Below are 21,078 nucleotides of genomic sequence, written 5' to 3'. Positions count from 1 at the left end.
TCCAGAACTCGGGAGATTGTGCAAGAACAAAATCTAGAGACTATCATTTTTAAAAACATGTCCATATTTTATACAATATCTTACCACTGATTCTCTCCATTACTATTTTTAACCATAACATTTATATATTTATTTTTTTTCTGATGATAAAACATTACTTTTCATAAAAAACTGGGGAATGATAAACACTCAAAAAGTAAACCGATATCTTAAAAACGGCAAAAATAAAGAAAAGTAAACAGAAATCATCTATAACCTTATTAACCAGAAATAACCACTGATAATACTCTGGTAAGTTTAAGTCATTGTTCTCAACTCCTGGCCTTCCCCCAACCCAAAAGTAGCCCACATAGTATACAGTTCTAAGTACCATTTTTGCTTATTGTTGTCAGCAGAGGCTGAACAATTTCTCTTATCGTCAAATATTCCACAACAGGAAAAGTCAGTGTCCAGCACACCTCCCAGTCCTTCTTCTCCCAGGGCAAAATCCCACACTGAGCACAGCATCGCCTCTACTGAGCCGAGACAAGACTTCAGAATCCTTCTCAACACAGAGTTTCAATGATACCAAATGATACTAAGATACATGTGTTCATAGTTTTGTGTTAAGATAACTCCCAGGAAGGAAAAGTACCAAGTCAAAGAGTATGTATAACTTAACAGGTTTTGATATATCCTGCCAGAAAGGTACCAACAGTGTATAAGTTTGTTTCCCCTCATCCTCTTCAAAAAAAGTATTATCTATTTAAAATCTCCAATTTGAGATGGGAAATGCAGCTTTTTAAAATTTTGCATTTCTGATACCACAATGGTTAAAATTCAATTACTGTTTACTAGCTACTGTATTTCTTCTTTGCCCATTTTTCTATCAGGGTGTTCATCTTATTTATTGATTTATAAGTACTCTATATATTAAAGAAATTAATCTCTGTCATACATTGCAAAAAAAAAGAGAAAAATATTTGCCCTTTAATTTGTATATTGTGCTTTCTGACATAAAGGTTTTTAATTAGGGAAATTTTTGCCTCACGAATTCTATTTTACATGTATTCTGAGCAAGGTTTTCTCTATGCTAAGATCAGATATATTTTATGGTGTACTTTTATGTTTATACATTTTTAAATGTTTAATAAAACTAAGATTTATTTCAGAGTATAATATAGGGCAAAGATCTAACTTTATTTCTGCAAATGTCTGGCCCATTGCCCCAGTACCATAATCTATCTTTTATCCACAGATTTGAAGAAATGCCACCTCTATCATACACTAAATTTTAATGCATACTCTAATCTGTTTATGGGCTTTTCACTCCATTTCATTGATTTGTCTGCAAATTCCTGAGCCAGGACCACACTTCCATAGTGTTACAGTATATTTTATGTCTGTTACTGCAAAACGCTCCCATACTAGCCTTCTTTTTAAATGCTCCCTGTCTGTCCTCAACTGTTTATTATTCCAAGTAAATTTTAAAATTATTTTTGTCAAGGCCCCCCGATACCACTTTTTCTAAAGAAGTCTCCTTCCACAGTGCTTACAAACAGATTACCTTTTAAATCACTAGCTCCCTATCACTTCAAGTGTGGAAGCCAAATCAGAATCATGACTTGGAAGAGCTGGTGCAGAATTCAAATATTCTATAGGGCAGTAGATCTATATAATCTTTGAATCTAATGGGCTCAGCAAACCTCTAAGGCTTCTTTGCCTTACGTGGGTAATTTAAAAAAAAAAATCCGATTTCTTGAGAGTAACTTGACAAAAGATTTTTACAGCTCACCAGGAAGGATTAGTAAGGGAGACTGGGCAGCAACTAGTAATAAACAAATCATGCTGAATACAAGGAAGCGATCGGGGGACTTGAGTGATAATCAATGATTGAATGTCAGCCTGGAGAGAGGCTTCTGGTGGTACCCTTCAGGGCTCCATCCTTAAGTCTGTTTAAGTATTTTACTGTTATTTTTTGACCCACGACTCAGGTGAAGATACATAAAAGGCAAACTTAACAAATGTCATATAACACAAAGCTTACAGTGAACACAGCAGCTGATAGAATCAATTCAGAAAGTTCCTGACAGGCAATGATGACAGGCCAAATCTCATAGGAGGAAAATTACCTAGGATCCACATGGAGAATGCACTGAACCAAAAGGCAAGAATACATGGATCAGGAAAGACAGTATAATAAGTGCAAAAAAGTGAAAGTCACTCAGTCGTGTCCGACTCTGCAATCCCATGGATTGTAGTCCACCAGGCTCCTCTGTCGATAGTAAGTGGACATGTGTGGAAAGGACTTGATGATTTTAGGTCAACAGTAATCACAATACAAATCAGACCACGAGACAGCTCTGCCAGGACACAGACTACTTCTCAGTCCTCTCTGGACATCTAGCACTGGGCACACTCCCTGTCTACTGCAGAAATTCCGAAGGTGCCTGTCAAAGGGAGAAGTGGAAAACTGCTGCCTCAAATGCTCCCGTGGTTTTAGGCTGCTTAAAAGAAGACAATAAGATAGAGTTATGCTGACTAGATGGCCTAAATGTCTGTGACATCGGTTATGGGAATCTACTTTGTGAGGGATGAAAGTGAAAGTCGCTCAGTCACGTCCAACTCTTTGCGACCCCATGGACTGTATAGTCCATGGAATTCTCCAGGCCAGAACACTGGAGTGGAGTAATGGAAACTAAATAACTTGGGGGAGCAACTGAAATCACAAGGAGTGGGATCTGTTGAAACTCTTTTTCATTCTGAGTTGAAATCTTAAGAGTTAGAGCTGCCAAATGATGAAATAGGTTTCTTTGGAAAGTTATACCCTTGTCACTGGGGGTAATTAATAAAGGGTGATATTTTAAAAAATCAATAATTAGAAGGGAGAAATAGACTTGTACTTTCCAGTCCCTTCCAACTTTGAAATTCCTCTTTCAAATATGCAATCCTAACCAAGTATCTTTAAGTTTAGAAACAGAAAATTATCAAAACAAAATAAAACCAGCAGAAAGTCAACTGTGAACAGGGATACAGCATAAAAATACCACTGGGGTCCCGGGTTACAAGAGTAGCGTGATACGGTGAGAAATGCCTGGACCTGGGAATGAGATTGACCTGGGTCACATCCAGCCTGTGTAACCATTAGCAGTTTGTTACTTCTTTGGAAGGAATGATGCTAAAGCTGAAACTCCAGTACTTTGGCCACCTCATGCGAAGAGTTGACTCATTGGAAAAGACTTTGATGCTGGGAGGGATTGGGGGGCAGGAGGAGAAGGGGACGACCGAGGATGAGATGGCTGGATGGCATCACTGACTCAATGGACGTGAATTTGAGTGAACTCCGGGAGCTGGTGATGGACAGGGAGGCCTGGCGTGCTGCAATTCATGCGGTTGCAAAGAGTTGGACATGACTGAGCGACTGAACTGACTGACTGACTAAGTATTTATGGGCACATACTAGGTGTCCATATAACAGATAATAATCCCAGTTGCTGTCCTCACTGAACTCCTACCCTAGCACAAATATAAATAATCTATTGTATCCAATTAGTAGCAAAAATGCCCAGCGCTGCCCAAGAAAACTGCCCCTGGGATGCAGAGCACCAGACTCCAACCTTGTCAGGGGAGACAGAATATTAACTGCTGCTGCTGCTACTGCTAAGTTGCTTCAGTCGTGTCCAACTCTGTGCGACCCCACAGACGGCAGCCCACCAGGCTCCCCCGTCCCTGGGATTCTCCAGGCAAGAACACTGGAGTGGGTTGCCATTTCCTTCTCCAATGTATGAAAGTGAAAAGTGAAAGTGAAGTCGCTCGGTTGTGTCCGACTCTTAGCAACTAACCTACTTCTAAAACTCAACTTCCTTCATCTTTCTCTCTGAGTTAAAGTGAGGATTAAAAGAGATTAAAAAAAGTTCCTAACAATTGTTGGTAGATAGTAGGCCATCAAAGAATCTAGATTCCATCAAGTTTGCTATGCTATAACAAAGAAAATTCTCTTTTTGCTGACAGAAGTACAAGCTGACTCATTTTTAAGCACACGCTACAGTATTTGCAGACGGCTGTCTACGGATTAGGCATACCTTCAGCAACAGATGACTCACAGCTGGGGGAGAGGATCAAGTTAGAGGTCAATGGGAAAGCAATAGAGCAACATATTAAAACAGTACCCCAGGCTGAGATGGGGTCACTGATTCCATCTGGTATGATGGAGAATATTCCGCTAGCCTGCTCATGTACATTTGCTTCATATCAGCAGGATGCCCTCCTTCAACCACAAAAGTGAATTTTAGCAAGTGACCAGCAGTGTTCAAAAACACTATAAAAGCACCAGAAACCAGTGCATGCTCCTACAATCACAAAACCAACTATAAGTGCGCAGAGAACATGGTACTTTCTTCACTTGGTTAAAAGCATGGTCCTGGGACTGCAGGGTCAGTGTAGGTGGTGGCTGGGGATCTTTTCAGGGGTCTATAACATCAAACCTATTTTTAGAATAACTCCAAAACATTATTTGCTTCTTTTACTCTCTTTCTCTCGGGAGTGTACAGTGGAGTTTTTCAGAGGACTATACAACATGTGATGCTACCACTGCTCTAATGGCTAACGATATGTGTGCTTAAATATTCTAGAATCTTCTAAGATAAGCACTTTAGGGTACTCAACAATTTATGCGTACAAAAGATGCCTGAGACTAAAAAATTTGAGGGCCACTAAACTAAATAATTCTGCCCCTGCAAAAATGAAGAGAAAAACTACTAAAGGACTTACTGGGGAAATAGCACACTCCACTCTATGTGATGTTTGGGAGAAAGATCACACAGAGCAGAGCAGAGCAGAGGCTGCATAAGGAGAATTGTCAATTGAATCTGAAACGCAGCCAAATGAAGAGAGGCATTTTTTGGTATGCAATCAAAATGACAATTGCATATATGGGAAAATAAATTTGAATGTTTCTGATCTCAACCGGAAAGTTTCATTCAAATATGCTCTAGCAATTTTCATCTTAATTGCACCTCGCTGGTCTAGAGAATTATAAAAGACACTGCACCAGTAAGAATTCAAGAACTCAAGGTTAAAACACAATGTAGTTTCCTGACTGCTTTTGGACATTAAAAAAAAAGAAAATGTTCTTTATGCATGATTTCAATTTGCATATGTTCAGATTTAAAAACTAAAATAGTATATGTATTGTCTGAATGACAAACACTGTTGATATTTTAAAATAAAATAACATTTCTTTAAAACAAGTTCACGAATTGTAACAATGAATTCATGTAGTACCTAAGATGTAGATGGTGAACAAAAGCTGCAGAAACCCATTGCTTTAAAGTATACCCACCAAATGGGCAAAGGCAATACTGGCATTTCAAGAAGTAAACTGAGTTTCTTAAATTTCCAGTGTCATCCATCTATGGCATAGCTGCCTCATAATGTAGCCTTAAGTTCCAAGAAATGGGGATATAGTAAACATGACATCAGCTACGTTAAGACCTCTCACGTTTACTGAGTACCTACAGTATGGTAGGCACTATGCTAGGTACTACAGAGGCAAGCAATACACAGGCCACCTAAAAGGAGCACAGAGTTGAATGCAGAAAGACCACTGAGTAAAGAAATAACAATAAAACAAACGGCAAAGATGTGAAGGCAGATCAAATTCATCATGGGCAAGAGTGCAGGGAAGGAGAGCTGCTGATGGAAGAAGTAAAGGAGACAGTGGAGAATTCGGCAGTAGCTCTCACCCAGGTGGCTCAGTGGGAACGAATCCGCCTGCAGTGCTGGAAATGCAGGAGATGCGGGTTTGACCACCGGCTTGGGAAGAACCCTTGGAGGAGGAACTATCTCCTGTCTTCTTGCCTGGAGTATCCCATGGATAGAGCCTGGCGGGCCACAGCCCACGGCGTCACAAAGAGTTAGACACGACTGAACACACACGCACACACACATCAAAGTTTAAAATGCTCATGCCTTCAATCTGGGAATTCAATATTTAGATATGTATCCTAGAGAAACACACGGATACCAAGACAAATGTACACAGAGGTTCACTACGGTATTACTCATAAAAGTCAGTGCTAGAAATAACACTGTAAATCAACTATGCGTCAATAAAAAAGGGAGACTAAAAAAAAAATAAATTAAATAACCAAATGTCCATCTATAAAAACATAACAAATAAATCATGGGTATCTCCAAACTACAAAATACTATGCAAACAGCCACAAAACATAACGTAAATATGCATATAGTAACATTGAAAGATATTCTGTTTCATGACCAAAAAGTAAAGGTGCAAGATAAGTATAGTATGACTTAGGTGGGAAAAAAATTTTTGCATACATATATATATATATATGTAAATCAGTGTACAGAAAATAATGGAAAAGGATACTCACAGACATGTTCACAGGTGCTCTCTCTAAGTAGGGGAATGGAAATGGGGTCAGTGCAGGGAAAGAAAGCTTTCATTTTTCACATTTTTCATTCTACTTATGCACTGTTGGTATTTTTTATGATGACAGCCTATTTGCATACTACTTATATAATTAAACACACACACATGGCGCTATGACAAGTATAACTCCTGCTGTATGGTAGTGCTGGTGGTGGTGCTTAGTTGCTCAGTCGTATCTGACTCTTTGCGACCTTAGGGACTGTAGCCTGTTGTCCATGGATTTTTCCAGGCAAGAACACTGGAGTGGGTTGCCATTTCCTCCTCCAGGGGATCTTCCCAACCCAGGGATCGAACCTGCACCTCTTGCATCTTCTGCATTGGCAGGTGGATTCTTCACCACGGAGCCATCAGGGAAGCCCATGTCGTATGGCGGCGGTCAGCGCAAAGCCTGACGGGACTCTGGTGCTGGGAAAGCTGAGCTCTCATCTAACCACTCCCACCACCATCAAAGGGGGCTGTGGCCTGAGGTCCAGTACCCAGGTTCTCCTCTCTCCACCCCCTCATCTACTGTACAGAGAGAATGCAGTGGACACCAGCCTTTCCAGGTTGACGTGAGGATAGAAGGCCCTCTGATACCCCTGTGCCTCTGTTCCTGCTGGTCACACTGCCTGGCATACCTTTTCCTGTTCTTTTTGGCCTAACTAAAATCAAAATCAGCTCAAATACCACTTCTTCTGTGAAGCTCTCAATAAGCCCCAACTATTTACTGTGTGGATCACAATAAACTGTGGAAAATCCTGAAAGAGACGGGAATACCAGACCACCTGACCTGCCTCTTCAGAAACCTATATGCAGGTCAGGAAGCAATAGTTAGCACTGAACATGGAACAACAGACTGGTTCCAAATAGGAAAAGGAGTACATCAAGGCTGTCTATTGTCATGCTGCTTATTTAACTTACATGCAGAGTACATCATGAGAAACGCTGGGCTGGAAGAAGCACAAGCTGGAATCAAGATCGCTGGGAGAAATCTCAATAACCTCAGATATGCAGATGACACCACCCTTATGGCAGAAAGTGACGAAGAACTAAAGACCTTCTTGATGAAAGTGAAAGAGGTGAGTGAAAAAGTTGGCTTAAAGGTCATCATTCAGAAAACGAAGATCACGGCATCTGGTCCCATCACTTCATGGGAAATAGATGGGGAAACAGTGGAAACAGTGTCAGACTTTGTTTTTTGGGCTCCAAAATCACTGCAGATGGTGATTGCAGCCATGAAATTAAAAAATGCTTACTCTTTGGAAGAAAAGTTATCACCAACCTAGATAGCATATTGAAAAGCAGAGATATTACTTTGCCAACAAAGGTCCATCTAGTCAAGGCTATGGTTTTTCATGTATGGATGTGAGAGTTGGACTGTGAAGAAAGCTGAGCACTGAAGAACTGATGCTTTTGAACTGTGGTGTTGGAGAAGACTCTTAAGAGTCCCTTGGACTGCAAGGAGATCCAACCAGTCCATCCTAAAGGAGACCAGTACTGGGTGTTCATTGGAAGGACTGATGCTGAGGCTGAAACTCTAATACTTTGGCCACCACCTCATGTGAAGAGTTGACTTATTGGAAAAGACCCTGATGCTGGGAGGGATTGGGGGCAGGAGGAGAAGGGGATGACAGAGGATGAGATGGCTGGATGGCATCACTGACTTGATGGACATGAGTTTGGGTGAACTCCGGGAGTTGGTGATGGACAGGGAGGGCTGGCGTACTGCAATTCATGGGGTCACAAACAGCTGGACACGACTGAGCGACTGAACTGAACTGAACTGATCTGATAGCCAATTGACAATGTGACAGATTCAAGGGGCAGCAAAGGGACTCAGCCATACATATGCATGTATCCATTCTCCCCAATCTCTCCTCCCATTCAGGCTGCCACATAACATTGAGCAGAGTTCTTTGTCCCCTAGTAACCTTTAAACTTGAGTGCAAAGACTATACTATTCAATTCCTCATTGCTACTGCTGCTACTGCTAAGTCGCTCCAGTCGTATCTGACTCTGTGCGACCCCATAGATGGCAGCCCACCAGGCTCCCCCATCCCTGGGATTCTCCAGGCAAGAACAGGCCATTTCCTTCTCTAATGCATGAAAGTAAAAAGTGAAAGTGAAGTTGCTCAGTCGTGTCCGACTCTTAGCGACCCCATGGAATGCAGCCTGGCAGGCTTCTCCATCCATGGGATTTTCCAGGCAAGAGTACTGGAGTGGGTTGCCACTGCCTTCTCCCAACTCCTCATTGCCTAAGGACAATATTAAGATTCATTAAAAGTATATGTCCTGGAAGGGAGGAAGAGAGAGAAAGAGATTTAGGATATTAAAATCTGTATAAATATGAAAATATATTTACTTAGGATTCAAAATGGATTGAAAGTTATCAGAGTCTTCAGAACAACACTTCATAGTGCACTGAGGAGCAATCAGATAACTATCATTTCATGAGCACTTACTATGCGCCGGATACTGAGCTAAACCCTTGTCATTATTCTCATTTATTTCTCACAACAACCCTGTGAAGGAGGTACTATTTATTTATATGGATGAGACACCTGCAGCTAAGAAAGAAGACTTGACTTACTGGAGGTCATGTGGGAGTCACACCCATATCTGTCTAACCCCAAAGCCTTTGACACTTTTCTCAGTAGTAAAGCCATCGCTACTGGCAGCCATGGTCAGTTTTCTAGAGGCCTTGAAGAGAAATGCTAAAAAGAGTAAACAGGTCCTAGGCTCCATCTGGGAACCTGGCTTTTGAAACAGTTCCTAAGTGATAAGGTTGCTTTGCTCATGTGGGGCACTGAACATCTGCTTTCCGTCTGTGAATCTGCAATTTTAGTAGTTGTTGCTGGCAGAGAATGCCATGGTCTGCCTTCAATAAATATCCTGGTCTCAGTCCCAGATGGGCTTCCCTAACAGAAACAGGGCACACGCGATGATGTATTGCATTTCTGAAAGAAGGAGCCTGTCTGCTGACCCCTCCCACAGGGCGGGAGAAAACACAGGAAGCCTGTATATGAATGTCTCCAAACTGCCTGATGTGTCTTTTCCCCTTGCTGATCCTACTGTATACCCGAGAGCACCACTGATTCTGAGTCCCGAGAGAACTTCTAGTGATTTCCCAAACATGAGAGTCATCCTGGGACTCCCGACCCAAAGCACCGAAACCAAAGCAGACAAAACACACAAAGAGCAAAACAAAAGATAGCAAACAGAACATCTCAGAGGAGAAGAGGCAAAAAACTGCAAATCGGAGCCTTACTTCTCTGGATTGTCTGGAAACTTGATCCGCAACTCTTGGTTTTTGTATGATCTTTTCTCAAATGTCAGGATCATTTTCTTCACTGAGCTTTCATCCAGTGGTTCCTCCTGGTGTAAAGAGACAACAATTTCAGTCCAAAGGGATTGTTTTTTATTCACTAATCACTACTTCCTTCTTTTACTATGCCACCTGCCACTCACCTTTCTGGATTAAGTGTACAATACACACATACTCCCTTCCACCCCCCATTAGAATGAGGGTTAAGGGTCTACATCATGTGCTACTTAGTATCATTACTCTATGTGTCTCACATTTAGCCCAGGAAGTTCAGCTTAAGGTGTTAAAGATTCACTCATTCAACAAATACTTCTCGAGCATACCGTATGGCCTTGGAGTAAGCAACAATAGTAAATGAATATTATCTAATATTTATCTCGTCGTTCTCTTCTTTCATACAAGTAAGATAACCTTCAGAGGTTTAAAAGAACTTGTTCAAGGTCAAACCCTGAGTCAGTGACAGTGACCCTCAATCTTTTCCCCACACCAGGCGTCAGCAAACTGTGGTCCACATGTCAAATTCAACTTAGAGCCTGTTTTTGTATACCCGCCAGCAATGTGGGAGACCTGGGTTCAATCCCTGGGTTGGGAAGATCCCCTGGAGGAGGAAATGGCAACCCCCTCCAGAGAATCCCTATGGAGAGAGGAGCCTGGTGGGCTACCGTCCATGGTATCACAAAGAGTCAGTCATGACTGAGTGACTAAGCGCACACATACACACACAATATAAGAATGGTTGTTAAGCAGCAACAGTCACTGCTTTGTGTTTCTTATACATTATATTACATTTCTTATACATTACTGTGTCTAGCCCATCCTAGCTGCTGAGAAGGGAATCAAACAGGGACCTGGAATCCTGATACAGCAACAATAATTTAGTAACCTCGCTCAGAGTAAGCATAAAAGAACCCCAGCAGGCCACATAGTTTTCTCACTTCTCATATACTGGAATAATACCTACAAAGGCAAATAAAATGAGTTTTTGAAAACAGAATCATTTCCTCCAAAAAAAAAAAAATCTACACTAAAATTTCGGAAATGCTTTTTCTTCAGTTTATTTCCCAGTTTAATGTGGTGCAGTTCACTCTGCCTCTGTAACACTCTCCCAACCCCTAGCTTCACAGCTATGTAGTCACTGACCGTAACTCACACCGAAAAAAACTGCCATTAAGAGAACCAGAAATAGATCCTTTTGGAAAGCACTGAATCGTCTCCTAATTCTTTTAAGTTCCCCAAAATGTTAGCTATTATTTTATTAAATTTAGATTCTAACATATTGACTTTTAAATGGGAGATCCCTGTAACATTCATTTGGGCATGACACATTTCTTAGATGTTTAATCAATGACTCCTGGACACTGAGGTACTCTGTTGGAACCACCCTCCCCACCCACAACCTGCTCCCCAGTGTCTATGGCTTTAAAGAGAAGTTCCCTAACTTGGTAAAAACTGAAGTCAGTGCTCTGGCCCAGTCAGGACTCAGAGCTGCAGCTTCACTACTTACTACCCACGTAGCAATGGTACTTTGCTGAATTTATTATCTCCAAACCCTCACCAAGTCTCATTGATTCTACCTCATATGTGAGTTCATCCACTTGCATTTCGAATAAAATTCCAAATTGTTCACATGACCTATATAAGGATGGTCTGGCAGGATTCGGCCCAGTCAGCTCACCAACCCCAAATCCCCATTGGTGGCCTGTGTCTGCTTGTTCACTGTTGACTCTCCAGTGCCCAGGACAGGGCCTGGCATACAGGAGGCATCCAGTGAGGATCTGTTGAAGGAAGGAAGGCAGGCAAGCAGAGAGGGGAAAACTATTACCTGTATCTTTCAAGGTCACAGAGATGACCTAAAGACATGAAGCACATAATTCTGTTTTATAAACTACATGACACTATACTAATGTAAGCTATTACTGCAACTCATTGTAGCTTGGTTAGTCGCCAAGTCATTTCTGATTCTTTAGTGACCCCATGGACTGTAGCCCGCCAGGTTCCTCTGTCCCTGGGATTTCCCAGGCAAGAATACTGGAGTGGGTTGCCATTTCCTTCTCCAAGAGATCTTCCTGACCCAGGGATCAAACCTGTGTCACCTGCTTTGCAGGTGAATTCTTTATTATTGAACGACCTGGAAGGCCCTTACTGTAACTCTTAGCATAACTGTTAATGTATCCAACTTATCACTGTGATTTAACTAAAAAATAATTTAAATTTCTAGGAAAGGGTTAAATCACTTTTAAGCAACTTCAATACCCATGGCTCTTCTTTCCCTTAGCTAACATCCTGCCCACCCTGTAGAAGAAAACTTTATTAGTGTTAATAACACAGCTTTCATAGGATTCCCAAAGTCTTAGCCTCTCCAGGGTTTGGCCTTCCCTCCTTTAATCTGTCTCCAACACTGGGGGAAAACTGAATTATCAGTCTTAGTCATCAGCCACAGCAGTATCTCCAATAGCTCTACGTCAGAAACCAGAGGGAGATTTCAGAAAGATGAATGCTGGTGGTGTAGCACAAAAAGGACAATCATATTTTACAAGTTCACGTGACTTTACAGGGGCAAACATCACTTGTTTTTCATCAAATGGGACTTCGGTGGCAGAGAGAAAATAACTCTTGGGCTTGTAGCCTTTCATGTGTCATTTTTACAAAGCGATCTCTCTTTCCCTGTCCCTTCACGGAAGGGCTGGTCCCACACTGCATTTCTGTCTCCCAGGCTAGAAACCATTTACCCATGACAGCTACTAGCCTAATCCCCCACTACCAGCAGTGCCCAACACGGGAATTATACCTGCCAATTAACTGCTGCTGCAGGGCTAACAGACTGAGCAGAAGCTAGTGAGGAGGGAGGGCGAGAGGGAAGATGTGCTACACACACTGTTTGTCTAAGGCTGGCAGGGCTGCTGTCCTCAGAGAGGAAATTCAGGACTGTCTCCCACCACAGATTTCCAAAGTGTCACCACCTTTTAGGGGTAGACCCCCAAATTAGCACTGGTACAAATCCTAATGGGGAGAGGGCTACTGTCCTAACAGTAAAGACCTTTTTCAGAATATGAATCAATTTTTTTTTCTTCTCAGATTCACACTCCAGCTTCATTTTTTTAAATCCAAACTTAGCATCATGTCTTTGAGGGAACCAAAAAGCAGCTGGCTCTTAAGAATCTATTTCCATAATTCATATTGAACAAAATGCCAGGGTGAAATGATATACAAGTTAACACTTCAGGATTTCAAAAGACACAAAGGCAAGGTCATTTGATTTTTAATCACTGATATTTTACCTCTATTCTTTTCAGCTTCATTCATTTATTCATTCAATAAATATTAGTTAAGGGCTTACACCAAGAGCTAGGCATTGCTTGGAATGCCAGAGATACAGCTGTGAACAAAACCCCGCCAGTCCCCGTTTTCAGAGGAGGTTGGGGAGAGGACAACAAATGAGTAAAATAACAAATAGGAATTTCAGATCATGGCAAGAGCTGTGAAGACAGTATGCAGAATTAAGTGGTGCAAGAGTAAAAGAATGATTACTCTCAAGAGGGCACAGAAAGGAAAAGGTTCAGAGGCAGCAGCGAGTGCAAAGGCCCTGAGGCCACCTGAGGAACAGCAAATAGAAAGGCTTGGCCAGCTCTTTCCCTAAACAGCATTTTTTCAGTCACATATAAACACCCAATCCCTTACCTCCCCCTGTAATTTCTTCAACTTTGTTGCTTTGGTAAGGCCGTTTTAACTGCCTGAAAGGCCCTTCTTCCACTTGTTTGATAAAATTCTATTCCTCTTTCAAAGACTATTGACTGTGCTTAAAAATGAATGCCTTCTATGTGCCCTCAGTATGGGCTAGGAAACCACTGTGATCCTCCTCAGTCCATACCAATAGCCCCACAGTTCAGTGTTTGGGCCTCTGTTATAATATATAATCCAAAATAATTTTAAAACTCTATCTGTAATGTTCTTCACACTTTGCAAAATGCCTTCCAAACTCCACTTAACCTTCATACCAACACTGTGAAACGAATATTCTTAACCCCATTTTACAGATTAAGCTGGGAAGCTCAGAGAAACTAAGCATTTAATCCCAAATTACGCTCTACAGATACTGCATCAAGGCTGAGAATCTCAGCCCCCAGCCCATCTCTGCCACCTTACCTCTTCCTCTTCCTCCTCACCCTCTCTGTCGATAATTTGAAGCAGCCGTTTTTTGTCATCATCTGCTTCTTCCACCACAGTCATCTCCTCCTCCCGATAGCGGCCACGCTCTCGAGTACCAGCTTGTCTCCGACGCATCTTCAGCTCTTCCTCTTCGTCATCCCGGGGACGTTTTGTGCCCCTGTTGGGCTAAGAAAGACAAAAAAGAAACACAGGATTTCAGAGCTGGAAAATACATAGAAGGGAGTACACACCAAATATTCCAAAAGCGTGCAAAAATTCCCCGACCGAAAAGCACCATAGCGCACAATTTCTACCACAAAAGGAAGTAAAGCTCTAAGTCATTATTTTTCAGGCCCTTAGAGATTCTATACATACAGGGTTACAGTCACCTACAAGATGTTGCCGCTGCTAAGTCGCGTCAGTCATGTCCGACTCTATGTGACCTCATAGACAGCAGCCCACCAGGCTTCCCCATCCCTGGGATTCTCCAGGCGAGAACACTGGAGTGGGTTGCCATTTCCTTCTCCGATGCATGAAAGTGACATCGCCCAGTCATGTCCAACTCTTAGCGACCCCATTGACTGCAGCCCACCAGGCTCCTCCATCCATGGGATTTCCAGGCAAGAGTACTAGAGTGGGGTGCCATTGCCTTCTCTGACCTACAAGATAGTTGGCTTTTATTTGTTACAGAAGTTTTTCAAGACACAAAGGTTAGCCCTTCACAAAAGTTCTCGTTTATACAGAAACCACAGGGAACAAAGTCACTTTGAGCTAATTAAGCTCAATTTAATAGTTAGGAGACTGGTCCTGGGTGTTCTTTGGAAGGAATGATGCTAAAGCTGAAACTCCAGTACTTTGGCCACCTCATGCGAAGAGCTGACTCATTGGAAAAGACTCTAATGCTGGGAGGGGTTGGGGGCAGGAGGAGAAGGGGACGACAGAGGATGAGATGGCTGGATGGCATCACCGACTCGATGGATGTGAGTTTGAGTGAACTCCGGGAGTTGGTGATGGACAGGGAGGCCTGGCATGCTGCAATTCATGGGGTTGGACATGACTGAGCGGCTGAACTGAACTAAACTGAATAGTTAGAATTCAGTCTCCAACACCAATCCCTTAGCACGTGGTTTTAATTCAGGTCTGAGACAGATTATAGTCACTCACAAGCAGCTCAAACAAAGAATACTACATATACAACTTCCAAGGGTCTACAACACTTTAAATTCCTACTTTACAGGTGAGTACAGTAAGGCCAAAGGTCAATGATTACCCACGGTCACAAAACAGCAGTTTTTACAACGCTTGCCATTCAATTGGACTAAACCGGAGCACTTCTGAACTCAGTGGCTTCAGAACTGAGGAGGCAGAGCACTGCAATAGACACCCAACAGCCCGATGCCTCCATTCAGCTCCGAGTGCTACTGCGCAGCTTCGGGCACCTCATTTAATGTCTCTAACCTTTAGTTTTCGCATCTGAAAATGGCGATTACAACCCTTTTCTCCCTGTGTAGTTAAAAAAAAAAATGTTTCTTTGTGTATCTGAACCATTTTTTTCAGCTTTATTGAGATATAACTGACATTATGTCGGTTATTATTAACTGACATTAAAAACTTAATCACTGTGCAAGTTTAAAGTGTACACATGACAACATGATGTGATTCACACACATACTGCGAATAATAGCACAATAAGATGAGTTAACAACTCCATCACCTCACATAATTACATTTTCCCCCGACCCCCGATGGCAAGGACATTTAAGATCTTAGTAACTTTCAAGTATATAATACAGTATTATTAACTATAGTCCCTCTGTTATACATTAGATTCCCAGAACTTACTTATCTCATAACTGGAAGTTTGTACCAAATGGCTGCAAACATTAGTGAAAGAACTCTAAATTATTCATATAACAGTACCAGACAAATTAAAATTATTTTTGTTGTTTAGTTTCTAAGTCATGTAAGACCCTTTTGAGACACCATGGACTGTAGCCTGCCAGGCTCCTTTGTCCATGGGACTTCCCAGGCAAGAATACTGGACAGGGTTGCTGTTTCCTTCTCCAGGAGATCTTCTCAACCCAGGGATCGAACCCACGTCTCCTGCTTGGCAGGTCGATTCTTTACCACTGAGCCATCTGGGAAGCATATATAAAATTATTTCTGTGAGTTAATTCATCAAATGATTGTGTCTTCCCCAACACAAAACACTTGTGTTAGACTCTTCAATGAGCTTTTCTTTATCTGTTATACTAACTGCACACACCAACGGTGTGCTAGGTGCAATGTGGTATGTTATTAGCAAAGTGAAGAAAATGCTGCATTCACCACCATCCTGCTAAGCTGTTTGGTGATAACAGACAAATTTCTCTTCTACATGTTACACATCTCATCTTGTGACTTATAAGCCACGCTGTTACTGAACTCCGCCACCCCAGTGGTGCAAAGTCATTCCCCTCTATATTCAAGTACCCTGCTGGGTCCACATACCAGGTGCTTCAGTAAGTCTCAGCATACAACACCGCTTAGAAAACTCACATTAGACAATTTGGTTTGTGGGGTGCCACCTGCTATTTTTCGCTCTGCTCCTGAGTCTCCCTGGGATAGATTATAATTTCATATGATCACACTCTATTTCCATAAATATAAAAATTACCAAAACTGCTGCCATTATTACCCGTCGACATTTTAAAAAGGAGTGGAGAAGAGAAAGGAAATCAACATGGCAGTAACCACAGAGCACAAGGAAAAGGAGGTGGTAGTTTTCATGTGAGAAGAAGGAGGTAGTTAGCTCTGAAAGGAGGGCAGGCTCTAAACTGGAAATCTGCAGCTCCCCAGCAGGTAAGGAACTTCAGCCCTCCCGGGAGCACTAATTCTTTCGGGCTCATAAAATAAGCCCTGCTGCGGTTCTGATTAGCGTGAGCCTATTGCAGCAGCCAAGTCAAAGCATGAACTCCATAGTTCTCCACGGAGAGGAGATTTCTGGATTGTTTATCTCAGAGCAAAGGGAAAAGGCAGTGGACCACAGTTAAAGGGGAAAGCTAAATTCAGCCACAGTTAAAAAATGCAAAAAAGAATACTGGCAATGGCTTTTTTGAACACATCTTCTAATCCACTTCTGTAAAACAAACGTTTCAGAGGTCAGGGAAGAGTTTAATTTTTACCACTGATAATAATAATTTCCAATGAAATAGCACTTTCCTTCTGCAGAACTTAAAGGGCTCCTTTTCATCTTCACCCCATCTCTGGGGATGAGAAGTAATTAACAGTTCTATTTTATAAGCAGGGAGACAGGATGCCTGAGATCCTTTAATAAACTCTTGTAAAGACAACCCGGTGCCTTTTAAAAGTTGAAACCGATCTCTTGGCAAGTTTGCCAATTTCCATGATTCCAGAACCCTAACTGAGACAGATCTGAGGGACTTTCAGGCTAAAACAAATACCCATGAACCTAAGTCATACAAGACCTCGGCCAAGTTAAAGAAGCATTTGCTAGGCCATTCATTCAACAAATAGCTTATTAAAGAACTCCAAAGCTTGAAGGATCCTCGAGTCATCAGCCTGGCCTAGTACCAGTCCCAGGCTTCTATTAGGGTAATGTAATAGGACAGACCGCGAGAATGGATTCTGGAGACAAGAATAGCTTTGCTAATCTTCATGAAGAGTTTTAAGCACATTCCTGAGAGGGCAACCTTTAGGTTTACCCACTGCATCTCCAATTTCCTTCCTCTTCACACAGGGTATTCAGCTTTATCTCCTCTCATGGAGGACAACTCTATGACCGAAACAAACACAGGGAAACCCACTGGGATAGTTCAACAAGGCTCCTTCGCCAACATACCAGCTTCCCATCCCACCCTCCAACAGATGCATAAGTTGTTCAAAGGCCTGGATATGTTTTATTTTAGCATTTTTCTCTCCCAAGGCAAAATTTTAAGAATTTCTGTCCTTCACTTCTCTTCTCAACTCTCAGTTCTTTCAGATATTAATAACCCTCCAAATAGAGAAATTTCTATTCATTTCTGAAATCTGACCACTCTAAGTAATAAAGGTTAAAAATTCATTTCTTTAACAAAGATATAGTAAACGCCAACTCCATGTAAGGCACTGTGCTGGGGACTAGGGACACATGTGAAAATAAGACAAACACTGCTTTGCTCTCAAGGGGCTTAAAAGTCTAGGCCTCAGCAGTCAGTCAAAATACACTGTAAGCCAAAGATGTAATTTAAGACTTTTTTAGCTGCCGAACTTTAAAAAGTAAAAAGAAATATGCAAAATTAATTTTATTTTATCTAATCTAATATATCTAAAATATTATCATTTTAACATGCAATGAATATAAAAAATTACTCATGATGTATTTCACTTTTTTTTTTAAATACTAAATCTTTGGAATTTGGTGGATGTATTTTACCCTCATGATGCATCTCAACACAGGCCTATTCAGTGCCCCATTTCAGTGCCCAACAGACATATGCAGCTAGTGGCTACCTTACTGACATCCCAGGTCTAAGGAATTTTCATCTGAGGGGTTCCTGTTCCCTGATAATGTCAAAATAAAATTGGGTTTCTGGCAACACTGAATGAAATAGGCACTCATACAAAGCTAAAGTCCTATTTATGAAAGATCACCCATTAAAACCTATGAAGCTAACAACATCCTGACCCAGAAATAAACTTCTAGATTATATTTACACATATTCACCACTGAGGGAGTGCTCAGTTGCATAAAACAAAACAAGAATATGCAGGCAGGGAAGAACCGAGGAGCTGTCAAACTGATTTCACTATGGAAGAGCCAAAGGGCTCTGGATCCAGAAAGGTGAAACAGAACACTCACAACCTGTCAGAGAGAGGTCAGCAGCTCAGGCCTGAGGTCTCCTTGTGTCTCACACAACCAATCCCAAGAGGATTAAGCCATTCTTACCAGTCACCTTTGGAGATTAATTTGTTTGGGTATCTGAAAGGTGTTCGGAATCCCTCAAGATGAAGGAATGACAAAAGAAACTGTTCTTAATAAAGTCATTTCTCGGCTGCTGCTGCCCACAGCAAAAAAAATGACTAACTTCTAACTTCTGATGTACTAGAACATCAGCCTTTAAGGATTTTTACAGTCTTCTACAATTCCCTGCCTTACTCCCAACAGGTGGTGAGTGGAATAAATGCTCACTAAGCGTTTGCTACCAGCCAACTACAGGATACACCTGGTATCCTTTCTATGCTACACAAAGGGTTCCCACATGCTCAAAGCCAATAGGAAGCTCCAAGAATACATATTACATATATATTATATGTGTGTATATACATATATATATGCATATATAAATATATATTTTTAACTTTCCAAAAATCTTGAAGCCTTGTGTGTTTGTGTATGATGGATGAGATATATATATATACCCATCTGACTAGAAATAAAAATCAAGACATCTCCATGAAAGCTTTGGAAGCATTAAGAAATTAAATAAACAATCTGCCTAGAATACTCCCTGCATACCCAGACAATATCCAACCTAAAGCTTTAGGTTTCATTTTTCTCCCTCTCTCTCTTTCTCTGTCTCTCTCTCTCTTTTTAATTAAAAAGCAATGAGAAGCTGTAGCTATAATGAGGGGCTGTGGGAAAATGCAGTTATATTGGGCTCAAAGTAATGTACCATAGGAAGAGGCTACCTCACCAGAACGAATCCTAAATTAAAACTCCACTATGAAACCAACTCCATTTCCTCTGAGCATGCAATCTATATTATCGCATTTATGGTCTGTCTCGACCTCAATTAGACTTGGGGATGGGGGGGAAGAAAGGGGACTTCTATAATAAGCAATAATGGTATCATTATGATAAATTATGAAAACACACAGCGCAATTATTAATGTGAAGAGCACATTTGTACTAGGATATAATGTAGATGTGCATTTGTGGGGGGAACATCTAGAAGTAGCTCAATATTCCGAGTTACCTGGCTAAGAAATGGAGTGATTTTCACAAAATGTACTTTGATGTTAATGGCAGAAAAAATATGTTCAATTTTATTAAGGAAATGGAAGAACTCAAAGGAAATCTGTTAACTTTATAATAAACCAGGAATTCTTCACCTAGCACCAAGCAGGTCACATATCCTCAGAATATGGGCCTTCCAAGTGGGGGCACAAAGGGCCGTTTCCTAAATATCAAACAACAGGAAAGACTCGGAAATCTGAGCTAAAGGAGATAATCTAGTTTGTCCCTCTTTTTATAGAAATAGGGAAATTTGAGCTCAGTGTGTTTAAGCACCTTGTCTGCGGTAGGTAATAACATAAGGCTTCTAATTCCCAATACAGTTCGTTTCCTCCTTTGCCATACTAATCAGTCATTTCTAACCTGTGTGCAGTGGTGATATCCTGTTTGGAGAAGGAATTTTGGAGTCAGATTTTCCTAAATTCAGATCCTGGTCCCTTAACTTAGCAGCCCTGGAAAGTAACTTACTCATTCCAGGTTTGAGCTTTTTCAATATACAAACTAGGAACAACACATAGAGATTTGTGTATATATGTATGTATACACATAAAGGCCAGTCTTTCTAAAGTGCTGATCACAGTTTAGCCCATAGAAGACAATACATGTATCTCTCTTGGACACACCTGACTAAAAATCAAAGAAATTCAAGGTTGGAAAGGGTATTGCCCATTATCAGTTTTTAAAATAAGGATCCCATTTTTAATGTCAACATATTTGACAGACCCCATACCCAGCTGCATTTTTTAGTATCCAATGAGTAAGAAAATGCACAATGACAACAAATAGTTTCTATGTATTTGGTAATACTTTTCCATTGAATTTGTGTTTTTAACTCCCACATTTCTGAGAGAGAGAAGAGCAGAGCTGACAGAAATAGAGAAGAGATTGATCAATTTTCAGAGAGATTTTGAGAGACTGAGATTCCTTCTACAGAAAATGCTTGTGTACATCTGGATTCGAAACCTTATGCAACAATTCTGAGGCGCTAGAGACAATCCAGACTTCAGGAACCCTTCATCTAACCGGATTATCTTTCTGAGGTGTGAAGACCCTTTAAAACACTGTGGTATAGGTTGGGGCTTTCCCAACACTTTTGGTGGCCAGAAACTTCACCTTCTCCCTAAACTGCACCCTCTCCATCTCCGGATCACTCAGAGAGTTCATTCAATTAAGGAGAAACCTTTCAACTTATAATTT

The 21,078-nt window shown here is 41.3% G+C and overlaps 1 protein-coding gene across 1 annotated transcript in view; it reads right to left on the bottom strand.

Moving 5' to 3' along the window:
* Positions 1-21,078, bottom strand: part of CTNNBL1 (catenin beta like 1) — a 161,106-nt gene that overhangs the window by 114,846 nt on the left and 25,182 nt on the right. Inside the window, exons 2-3 of the mRNA XM_005688545.2 lie at positions 13,884-14,072; positions 9,684-9,790 (exon numbers count right to left, since the gene is read on the bottom strand). Coding sequence (XP_005688602.1) covers positions 9,684-9,790; positions 13,884-14,072 — 296 coding nt within the window. The remainder of the gene's footprint in view (positions 1-9,683; positions 9,791-13,883; positions 14,073-21,078) is intronic.

Source organism: Capra hircus, chromosome 13 (genome assembly GCF_001704415.2).
Source record: "Capra hircus breed San Clemente chromosome 13, ASM170441v1, whole genome shotgun sequence".
Taxonomy (NCBI): domain Eukaryota; kingdom Metazoa; phylum Chordata; class Mammalia; order Artiodactyla; family Bovidae; genus Capra; species Capra hircus.
Note: the sequence above shows the minus strand (reverse complement) of the source record. Positions and strands in the feature narration are given on the sequence as shown.